We start from the raw sequence: 12003 nt of genomic DNA, 5'->3' as shown, positions 1-12003 counted from the left end.
GCATTTAAGAAGAAATTTGTCCAACAAACGAAGGAATTTATTGTATCTCTTTGCATTACAGGTTAGCATCTTGTGCTATGCTTTATGTTTCCTTCATTAGCTGTATAGATCTATGTTCGACTTTGTGCTTATAAATTCACATGTCAGAGTCTTCACACATAGAATTGCCAAATTGATAAGTTGTTGCACTGATTAGGTGGTTTCCCTTGTATTTTAGAATTTTACCAGTCCTAAATGATAAGCATCTATTTCAAGATTCAAATCTATTTTTCTATGGTGATATCTGCAACATAATTGACTGCATTTATCTTGAGGTTGTCACTCACTTTTTTATCTGAAGAAAAAATCAAGGTTGATAACCACTCAATGATATTCTTAATCTTCAGATAGAAGGAGCAAAGCTATGATTCGTATCAAAGATGGATATCTCATGTATGTGAGTTCAAAAGTGCACATAATCTCATGCATTAATATTTTCATCATAGATATGATTAGTTTTGCATTTATAACCTGACAATTGGTTGCTAGAGATCAGCAATGGCTGAACTGTCCAGCTTTTTTGGAACTACTTAGGTAATTAAAAAAATTGCATATTAATGTTCACTAGAGTACAAGCAGCTGTTTAAGCTACTTGGTCATGTGAATAGTATATCCTGCATGCAGTTAACATGGGGAAGATGAGGGCATGTTCATCCAGCTCACTATACCAAATAAGAGGAAAAGGGTATTGCAATGCGTTGATCTTTCCAGTTCACTCTTTGAAATAAGAGGAAACGGGTGTTCTTTGTCATAAAGAAACTGTGTAAAAAAATAGGAAAAATGTGTTGCAATGGGTTGATCTTTTCTTTGTATAATTTTGCAAGGCAATTTATTATCTACTTTTCATGCCTCTATTCTCTCCCTCAGATCGCTGATATCATAGCCATGTAACTCATACTACTACAATATAATGAGTGGAGATTGTTGAATTCCTTTGTGGTTGGTTCCGTTGTTTATCCGCTTGTAAATATGATGATCGAAACACTTATTCGTCTGATTTAATGACCATGCAATCTTTGTTGAACTAAAGTTCTTGAACTTCATGTCCCCTCTCCCTGAAAAACTGAATTAAGCTTGTCCTTCTAATTAGGCGTGCAACTAGAAAACGAGCAACAATGTCAACAAGAAATAGAGGACATTAAGCATGGATTTGAATCTGGAAGTATTACATATGAGCCAGCAAAACTTCAATTTACTCGATGAAGCATTCAAGGAGCAGAAACATTGTTTTCAAATTGCCGATGAGAAGGTGGTTTTAGGCACACAAACCTATCACCTGGTAAAATTCACCGAGTTGCATTCACCGTTGGCTTATCATGTATGTTCTCTATTTTGGTGGGGGTAGGAGAATATATAGAGAATAGATCTTGTCCAGCCTTTTCTGTATAATACTCCCTCTGGTTCAACATACATCTATTTTTAGACAATTATTTTGAACTGGAGGGAGTAGTAAAGTGACATAAGGGCATTTCCAATGGGACGACGCAAACGGACGTGCGCGGACAAAAAACGCGCTCCAGCGGCTAGACGCAAAACGTCCGCAGCGTCCGTCCTGACGCAAACATAGACCAAATATGCGCCAGGAATGCGTCTGTGCAGACGCGTCCACGCGTCCGTTTGGTCTGCATGCAGCCCCCTCTCTCCTACCCGCTGGAGAAGGAGCAGACGCATGCGGACATGCGGACATTTTTTGTGTCCGTGCCCGACGCAAACGGACATAAATATGCGTCGCCCCGTTGGAGATGCCCTAAGATCCATAACTCCAAACGAGGTGGGACCTTATGAGTTTTTCGAATATTTTGTGGCTTAATGTTTCATACAAGTGTACTTTTACAATTATTATACTAACTCCATTTTAATGAATAAGCCTTATATTATTCTTTAAAAGTCAAACTTGTAAACTTTGACCAAGATTTTTACAAAATATAATTAACATGTACGACACAAAATCAATGTCATTAGATACATCATGAAATATATTTCTATATTATATATATATAAAAAAAATATAGTGGTTGGTACATTTTCTTACAAGTTCGGATCAGGTTTACTAAGCTTAAATTTTCAGAAAAAAATATAACCCTTATTCAGAATGGAGATATGGGCCGTGGCGAAGCACGGGCATTCAACTAGTCTTGTTAAAACTTGAATAAATGAGAGAGTTATGGTGCCTAAACTGGTATTGGCATACAAGTCTTTTGGTAGGGGTGTTAGTCTCAATTAGTGTATAGATAGTGGTATTTTGGCATAATTTTTTTAGAATGTAATGGTATTTTAGCAAATTTGATTTTTTGAGTGGTATTTTGGAACTTTATTTTTTTTTTGGTATAGTGGCCATTCTTAGCAGAGTCAGCAAACGAGCATTTTGTACCCTGCTGCTCTGCTAGGGTTTTACCACTCCTACCTGACTCTCCTCATGGCGGCGGCGGCGGTGCTGCGTACGCCGGCGACTCGCAGCCTCCTCCTCCTCGCCGCCCGCACGTTTCTCCGGACAGGCCGCAACCTCTCCACCAACCCGCCACCCCCGCAGACACCCACCACAGTCACCGCCGAGCTCCTCCGCCTCCTCTCCGCCGCCCCTGCCTGGACACCCGACCTCGTCCAGGCCGTCTCCTCCACTCTCTCCACCGCCTCCGTCCCCGATGTCGTGGTACCCGTCCTCCGCTCCCTCAGGAACCCTTCCCTCGCCGGTCCCTTCTTCCTCCTAGCCTCCTCCGCCTCCTCTCCCCAACCTCTTCCCCCCGACGCCTACAACGCCGTGCTCCCGTTCCTCTCCTACGACCCGGCGGCTCTAGAGAAAGTCCTCGAAGAGATGTCCCTCCTAGGCTACGGCCTCCCAAATCCGGCCTGCGCTGCTCTTGTCACCACCCTCGTCCGCTCCCGCCGCCTCGAGGATGCCTTCCGTGCAATTGGGGCCATGCGGCGGCTCAAGTTCCGCCCGGCCTTCTCAGCGTACACCGTGCTGATTGGGGCGCTGGCGGATGCACGGCAGCCCGAGCGTGCGCTGGAGCTGCTGCGGCAGATGCAGGAGGTCGGCTATGAGGTAGGCGTGCCTCTTTTCACGACATTGGTGCGCGCCCTGGCACGCGAGGGGCGGATGGAGGTCGCATTGACGCTGGTCGACGAGGTGAAGGGGAGCTGCCTTGAGCCGGATATTGTCTTGTACAATGTGTGCATCGATTGTTTTGGGAAGGCTGGGAATGTGGATGTGGCCTGGAAGTTCTTTCATGAGCTGAGAGCGCAGGGTCTCCGGCCAGATGATGTATCGTACACGAGCATGATTTGGGTGCTTTGCAAGGCAGGGAGGCTAGGTGAGGCCGAGGAGTTATTTGGGCAGATGGAGGTGGAAAGGGCTGTGCCTTGTGCTTATGCTTATAATACTATGATCATGGGATATGGGTCAGCTGCCCGGTTTGATGATGCTTACAGGCTGCTTGAGCGGTTGAGGGAGAGGGGATGTATCCCGTCTGTCGTGTCATTTAATTCAATTCTCACTTGCCTCGGTAAGAAGAGGAAGGTTGATGAGGCACTGAGCTTGCTTGACATCATGAAGAAGGATGCTAAGCCAAATACCTCGACGTATAACATCGTTATTGACATGCTGTGCATGGCTGGGAGGGTTAATGAGGCATATAAGATACGTGATGAGATGGAGCTTGCTGGTCTGTTTCCTAACTTGTTGACAGTTAATATAATGGTGGATAGGCTGTGCAAGGCAAAGCAGCTTGAGGAGGCCCATAGGATATTTGAAAGTGCGAGTCAGAAAGGTTGCAATCCTGATTCTGTGACATACTGTTCCCTTATGGATGGCCTTGGAAAGAAGGGAAAGATTGATGAGGCCTATAGGCTATTTGAGAAAATGTTGGATGCAGGCCACAATGCTAATCCTGTCGTATATACCTCCTTGATCAGGAACTTTTTCATGCATGGAAGGAAAGAAGATGGGCACAAGATTTTCAAAGAGATGGTCCGTCGAGGATGCCATCCTGATCTCACCCTAATTAATACATATATGGATTGTGTTTTCAAAGTGGGTGAGGTTGAAAGGGGAAGAGCAATTTTTGAGGACATCAAGAGTTATGGATTTCTTCCTGATGTCCGAAGTTATTCCATTTTGATTCATGGGCTCACGAAAGCTGGCCAGGCTAGAGAAACATCCAATATTTTTCAGGCAATGACTCAACAAGGCTTTGCTCTTGATGCTCGAGCTTACAATGCTGTTATTGATGGATTGTGCAAATCTGGAAAGGTAGACAAGGCCTATGAAGTTCTCGAGGAGATGAAGCTAAAACATGTATCTCCTACAGTTGCTACATATGGATCGATTGTTGATGGTCTGGCCAAGATTGATAGGTTAGATGAGGCTTACATGCTTTTTGAGGAAGCAAAATCGAAAGGAATAGAATTGAATGTTGTTTTGTACAGTTCTCTCATAGATGGTTTTGGGAAGGTTGGTAGGATAGATGAAGCTTATTTAATTTTAGAAGAGATGATGAAGAAGGGTCTGACTCCAAATTTTTATACATGGAATTCTCTCATAGATGCTTTGGTGAAAGCTGAAGAAATCAATGAGGCCCTTATTTGTTTCCAGTCAATGAAGGAAATGAAATGTCAACCAAACACTTATACATACAGCATTCTTATAAATGGCCTTTGCCGGGTACAGAAGTACAATAAGGCTTTTGTATTCTGGCAAGATATGCAGAAACAGGGTTTGACCCCAAACGTCGTCACTTACACAACCATGATCTCTGGGCTTGCAAAGGTAGGGAACATAACAGATGCTTGCAGCCTCTTTGAGAGGTTCAAAACCAATGGTGGAGTCCCTGACTCTGCATGTTTCAATGCTCTCATAGAGGGTATGAGCAATGCAAACAGAGCAACAGAGGCTTATCACGTATTTGAAGAAGCTCGTCAAAGGGGATGTAGAGTCAATGTGACGACATGCATCAGTCTTTTAGATGCTTTGAATAAGTCTGAATGTCTTGAGCAAGCTGCGGTTGTTGGTGCAGTTCTGAGCGAGATTGCCAAGTCCCAGCATGCTTCTAGATCCTTGTAATATTCAGGATCTTGTATCGTGACACTTGGATGGTTGCAGAATTTGCAAATCTGTTGTGCCTGAGTTGATCTGGCTGTACAGTTCGTGCCTTTCGGTGTCTTGATATGGGAGTTTTGATGTTGCTGGTAATATTTTTTTAAATGGCAGCAATTCAATGCATGGCTCTATCCTGCTGTTTGGAGAATGGACATTCTTCCGCAGTTCCCTTGATTCTGGTAAGGTTCTGAGCCTCCAAATTTCAGTAATATCTGCTTCACTGGCTCAGTGCTATGAATTGTTCATTCGTTCATCTCCAGATCTGGAATTACGAATTCGTCCATGTGTTCGTGGTTACACACTGTTATGAATTGTTCAGCCACAGGGTTTAGCTTGCTCCATTATTCTGAACTTTGTAGTGTCAGTATTTGGCACATGTTGGTCCAGTGCCTGTTGAATGTGCAATTCTTTCTGAACACAGATGTCTTACAGAATCAGGTCTTGTGATGTTTCTTTCCCGGTCACAGTTGGCACCCCATACCCACCCAATGAAGTTAGGCTGGCATGGCATCGTGATCAAAACCTGATGTAAAGTGTGCTGTGTTTTCTGCATTGCAGCGTGCTATAGTAGTCTCTACTTCATCCCATGAAAGGTTGTACTCTCCCACAGGCTGTGGAATATAATTTCTTCCCGATCCTCTTCCGCACTGCATCCCATCTCCATGTGGTCCATCGCTGGTGCAGATCGGTCTAAAAAGGTCATGATCTAATCCAGCCTCTTCTCAAACTTTTAATCTTCTGAGCTTTCAAAATATGACCATGATGTAATTGAACTAGCTTCTCCTACCTGTAAGATCAATTTCTGTGATATTCATGCAGTGAAGGAACAGCTGTACCGATGGTTGTTTGAAAGAAATAGGGATGATTGTTGTCGTGAGGAACTACGGAGCAAATTTGTACCCTACATCCTCTTGGCCTCTTCGCACCAGCCCAGTACTAAGCATTACCACAAAGAGGAGTTCACAGCACTGGCAACGCTAGAAGTTCAGGTTATATTATCTCTGCTTTACTCAATTTCCCCCCTTTTCTTCCTATTTTTAATAGATTTGAGCTGGTGGCGCTAGAAGTACAAGCTATATTACCTGACGTTTTCTCTTTTTTCCCCCTTCTGTTTTCTATAGATTTGAGGATTTAATTCTTTCCCCAATCTTACATATGCCGTGTAGAGTTGGAAACATATTTGGAAAGTATGATCATGTACTAATGATTTTTCATCTCCACCCCTGTGGGTGCTTAATTTTGCCATCTACTCATAGGATATATGAATTGCCTAAGGAAGTCCATCATGGATGCTCTCAAAAGTATCAAATCTAGCCTTACTAATATAACTTGCACTTCTTACGCCCGTCTGTGTATTATGCACTTTCTCTGTCATTTGATATGTACTCCCTCTGTTCATTAATATAAGACCGTTTTAGCTTTTAGTAGATTCATCTATTTTGGTATGTATTTAGTCTACTTTTAGTATGTAGATTCACTCACTATGGTGTGTTTCTAATTCACTATGACGTGTCTAAAACATCCTATATTATGAACAGAGGGAGTACACAATAATTTATATAACAACTTAGAAACAAAATAACTCAAGTAACAATTTCGATATGTTGAGATTATCTTTGCAGTAATTTTACCAAATTGGTAATGTGATCAAATTCCGGTGTTTGCTCCGTTGGGTTATATAAGCCCATATGGAACTTATGATCAATAATTTATATAGAAACTTAGAAACAAAATTGCTCAAGTAATAAGGAGCATATTGGGTTATATAGTCCCATATGTGACTAAACCACTGTCTATGGCCTATTCATGTATGGTAAGATATTATCCAACAGAATTAAGATTGGATGCAGTCCATTTCTATTCCACCTTTCATATTGCCAATTAAGATATTATCCAACAGAATTAAGATTGGATGCAGTCCATTTCTATTCCACCTTTCATATTGCCAATTAAATTACCCTCTGTTCCAATATATTATAAAATTCATGCAAGAGCTTAGTTAAATTCTGGATTGTCTATTAGATTAGCCACTCATTTATTTGCTGCTTACTGTAATTTGTTTTACTCTTCTTGGTAGGATAATTTGTGAAATAATGGATAAAAGAAAATCTTCGCCAACAGAGACAAGAAAATATCGTAGCGCATAAATTATACTGTGCCAGAAAATGCATTTCAAGTTATGCATTATGTTATAGCATATAGGTTTTGCAGCATATAAACCCAAAATAATTTTCCTCTAATAATTTTTTGTTTACATTACTTTGCTGCCAGGTTCTCAGATCCTTGATTCACACAACATGCTCCTTTCAGGCAAAGGGGGAGGCGTACTGATGGTAGTTTGGATTAGATCATGTGGCTGTCGGCGCCCATAAGGCTTCCGAACAAAACTGAATTTAATGTGTTGTATCTTGGGTGAGGTGCTCCTCTGGTTTCTTCATGCCTTACCAGTTAATTGATTCCCTGGAACATGCTCTGGTATACCTTTTTGTTTCTATCTTCGTTTGGTAGTAGAGCAAGATATCATTACAATGGTTTAGCCTTTTCCCTATTTTCCTTTGTCATTTCTTTATCTGGGTACTCCAATTTTACAAATGCTCTACTGCTTATTCTGATGATACTTTTGGTGCCTTTAGATATATTTTGGAGTGATAATCATGTCTTATCCTCCTCTAGATGTGGAATGGTTCTTTGTAATACTGCGTCTATCACTAGAATCTATCTCATGAACTAGCTGCATCTATCACTGGAATGGCTGTTAATACATTACCTAAACATTGTGAGGGACACTTCCCTTTTGCTTCTTGTCCTTCACAAAATCCACATCCATTTTTATGGTTGCTTGTCCTGTATGCGCCTAGTAATGCTTATGTTCTTGTTTTACAGGACATGGTTGGACTGACATCATGCCGTCACAAATCTTAAGATCATTTTAGAAGCATCTGGCAAGGCTGGTGCCTCAGGATTACGGTCAACCTAAGTAACCAGAGGTAAATAAACATATTCGAAAATCAAGAAATGGTTTATACATTTTCTACGTGTTTTGCTAATTAAGCTGAGAACTTATTAATTTTGCTGTGTGTCTTTATTATGAATGCCACGCTTAAAATGTTGTGATACTTCTACTGCTTTTTGGTTATCTTTATTTATCTGTCCATCCGTTTGATTTGATTTTCTGATCATTGGAGCATTCCTTACATCTTTCTTGCCATACATATTTGATTGGTGTATATCTTTCCTGAATCCTTCGTGTGATGTGAATGCTGGTGTAGAAGAACGTGGATAAATTGGCTATGGCTACCTTATATCATAATGCATACTACTAGCTCAAAAGTTAAGCTTTACTGAACTATATTTACATTTATGCCAAACAATATTGTGCATGTGTAAAAATCATTTCCCCATGTGTTGTTATTTCTTATTTGTCAACATATCTCCTGAATGTGTGGGTTAACAGGTCGGTTGCAGGTAAACAATTGCCGTACTTCTGCTGGTTGCATTGAGCTTAGGGCTTAGATATTTCCCAGGAACTGTTTTGTGCGGCTGTAGAATTATTTGGCATCCAACTCTTAGACCTTATTACTCATATTTACTTTTTTTCGTTAATATATGATAGGCAGACTGCTATCGCTGAAAGGTTCCCTCTTCCGATGTTGTTGTTCGTGCTGCTGGTGCCCCTCCTTGGGTAGTTTATCCTAATGCCTCTGCTATTTCCAAATTAGGTTGCCCCTTCCATGTTTGTCCCTGCGACTTCCCTCCTTGACAAAACAAATATATTATGTACTTTGTACAGCCAAACCACCATCAATGGATTTTTTTCTTTCTGTTTTACTGCCTTTTAGCTCAGTCAGCTGTGCTCTCATGGATGCGTTATACCCTTATAAAGTGGAAAAGACGCTTCTCGTCACGCGTAGAAAAGAATTACTGCTGATAGGATCGAGACGAGATGCTTCATTCAGTTTCCCGGTGACCAAGTGGTACGTAAATCTGCTGTTTTTTTATCCAAACCCGTTCCCCATATCCATATCCAGATGTAACGGGTAGGGTATGGGGAGAGATTTTTTTACCTATCACCAACGGGTAGGGTACGGGGAATATCCACCAGCTGTGAGGGTAATTGCGGGTAATCCCCGTGTTGTTCAATTCCCATCCCCGCAGGCGATAGATACCTAGACCTCCTCCGCAGGCGACCGGCGGCGACCAGACAACAGGGGCGGCGGCAAGCAGTCGACTTTCCAGGTACGTTCCTTCCTCCTGGCTCCTGCGCCGCCTCCTCTCTAACGCCTCCCTCACGCCGCGTCGCCTTCTTCCTCCTGCGCCATCGCCTTCTTCCTCTGGCGTCGTCGCCTTCCTAGGATAGAGGGGAGGAGCCTGAAGGGCCGGCGGTGCCCCGGTGGTCAAATCCACCTTCAGGCATCTTCTTGAGCTTGCTTGCCCCGGTGGCCGTTCGGGGTTGTCTTCAATGCCATCGACAAGATGCCGGAGTGCAGCGTCGCCGACGTCCGCGGCAAGGTCGAGGCTCTCGACGTGGCCAAGGAGCTCATGATTCGCCAGCACCACGAGCTGCTGCTCGGCAACAACAACATCACGGGCAGTCAGGCCAGTCAGGCCTGCAGTGTCTAATTTAAACTGAAGAAATGGATTATTAGATCAAAGTCATAGCAATATTAGATTGATTTACTCATATGTGTGGAAACTCGTCTTTGCTTTGAGACCTTTACATAAGTGGTGTGATGAAGCAAGCTACTTTTGATAACCGATGAAAGCTCCCCTCCTATATATATTTTGTTAGAACAAACATATCTGCAAAATTGATTAGTGGTGAGTGAGAGCTCTGGCCTGGACACCTGTTTTTGATTCAGTGTGCTCTGCGTTGATGTTCTTGGGATTTCTTGGGTCTGTAATCGCATACGGGAACTGACTGAGCTTGTAAGTATATCAATTTCTTCCTAAAAGAAGATGTGCAGTGCACAAGCTGTGAACATACTATGTCAAGTATGCATATCTTGTAGGTATGTATTTTTCTTTCCTCTCCATAGCTTTGAACATTGATTTGTATAAGTCTATTACTTCATAAGTGTTTTAGTTCCATGCTAATTTACATTTTTCACCTTGATAGTGCTACGGAATCAACTGAATTAGAAGAGGATGTTAGTGCACAAAGTCTCCTTGGTATTAGGAATCCTAGATCAAAAGTTCGGAAGGATTTGAAACTTTAAGTAATTGATGGTTCTACTAAAGCAATATGCATACACTGTGGTGCAGAACTAGTAGCTGGTAAGAGATCTGGAACAAGTCATTTGAATTATCATGTTGAAAATTCATGTCCTCAACTTAAGATATCAAGAAAAGGGAAGCATGGTACTCCAAAATCAGAAATTCCACCGTTTGACCAACAACAATGTCGTGAAGATTTTGCTAGGATGATTACATGTCATATCTATGCATTTATGATGTGTGAACATTATTACACAATGCAATTCATCAATAGGCTGCAACCCTTATTCAAGCTAGGGCATAGAACTAGTACACAGGATTGCTGAAGCCCTGATGTGTACACAGGATTGGCTAAGAGATGACATACCAGGTACACCGTTTGGTACAGATTGTTTTCTTTTATCATCTATAAAGATTAGATTTGGACTAGTGTGTGTGCATGGATATGAGCTGAGAATGTTGAATGTCATTCACCAAGTTTTCATTTCTATTGCCCTTATCTTGCTTTAGTTGCTGCCTTACTGGATTATACCCATATATTCAATTTTTTGTTTGTTGCTGCTACTACATCTTGTTTTAAATTTGCTTTAGTGATCTTACTCACTCCATTCATCTATTTGGGACAGTTGAGTCTAATAAGCCAAGAGGAGATGGATTAGATAATGAAGCATCTTCACCAATTTTGAATCAAGAAGAGTTGTCTGTGCACTCCCAGTAAGTGCAATCGGATTTGTTCTTATTGCTAGACTAATTTATTGAATGCATTTTCTTAGTAGTATTTGGTCTTTCATTTGTTCGATTCTGTAGGTTGGCTTCACCGGTAAAATGGGGGCACTGAAGCAGCTACTTCTAGGGGCCTTCATCTAGTTCCTGTTTCACTTAGTAGTAGAGACAATCTCGATAAAATGGTACAAGTCGGTGCTATATTATTGAGATAGATGGTCCTCTTGCAAGAGAAAATATTGTTTCATCTCTGATTCTTGTGAACTGTAAGTTTTTGATCTTGTTATTACTATTGCAGTAGTTCTTTTTCCAAGTTGTTATGCAAGTTTGTACTACCTCTGTTCCAAAATATTTCATGCTGAATTTGTATGAAAGAGAATTCTGAAACCAGCTGACCAGGATCGATCGGTCCGAATGGGCAGAGCGATGTGCTCTGGGTTGTGCCCAGCAAAGGGCCGGCAAACTCGGCAGCGTCTGCCGTGCCAGGTCATGTGGTGCAACCACAGCTTTTACTATACAGCATTGACCAACGTGGAAATGATATTTTAAATGGGCAGGATAAATGGGGAGGGTAGAAATGGATGGGATGCCACGTGGGTATATGGATGTGGGTAATGTACGGATGTATCCATACCCTCTCCAACGGCAGGTATACAGTGTACGTACACTGTTTCGATCTGGAACCAAGTAGGAGCCGGTATGTTGTCTGAATCCCACTCGGAGTCGTGTCATCCGGGTGACGCCACAGCACGGATCGTCACAACTTCGTAACGCTTGCCGCGCCATCGAATCGAGAGTGGGATCCAATTTGTCATGGCGACGTCGCTGCCGTGCCTCGTCTTCGAGTACGGCGACGAGCAACCGACGAAACTCTACGGCGCCTCCGACGGCGCGTACCGGCCGTGCGACATTGATGTGCTGCTCACCAAGCG

General features: G+C 42.3%; 1 protein-coding gene across 1 annotated transcript; it reads left to right on the top strand.

The window, feature by feature from the left end:
- Nucleotides 1-2455: 2455 nt before the first annotated feature.
- Nucleotides 2456-11424, top strand: LOC124690864 (pentatricopeptide repeat-containing protein At3g06920). Its single transcript, XM_047224191.1, has 7 exons — nt 2456-5832; nt 5954-6123; nt 7406-7546; nt 8018-8121; nt 10251-10718; nt 10975-11062; nt 11156-11424. The coding sequence occupies exon 1, from the start codon at nt 2456-2458 to the stop codon at nt 5096-5098; it is 2643 nt and encodes an 880-aa protein (XP_047080147.1). The 3' UTR covers nt 5099-5832; nt 5954-6123; nt 7406-7546; nt 8018-8121; nt 10251-10718; nt 10975-11062; nt 11156-11424.
- The last annotated feature ends 579 nt before the right edge of the window (nt 11425-12003 follow it).

Source organism: Lolium rigidum, chromosome 2, assembly GCF_022539505.1.
Source record: "Lolium rigidum isolate FL_2022 chromosome 2, APGP_CSIRO_Lrig_0.1, whole genome shotgun sequence".
Lineage (NCBI taxonomy): Eukaryota > Viridiplantae > Streptophyta > Magnoliopsida > Poales > Poaceae > Lolium > Lolium rigidum.
Note: the sequence above shows the minus strand (reverse complement) of the source record. Positions and strands in the feature narration are given on the sequence as shown.

Excerpts from the sequence above, each read along its gene's own strand:
- LOC124690864 (XM_047224191.1), top strand. The coding sequence starts at position 2,456 with ATGGCGGCGGCGGCGGTGCTGCGTACGCCGGCGACTCGCAGCCTCCTC.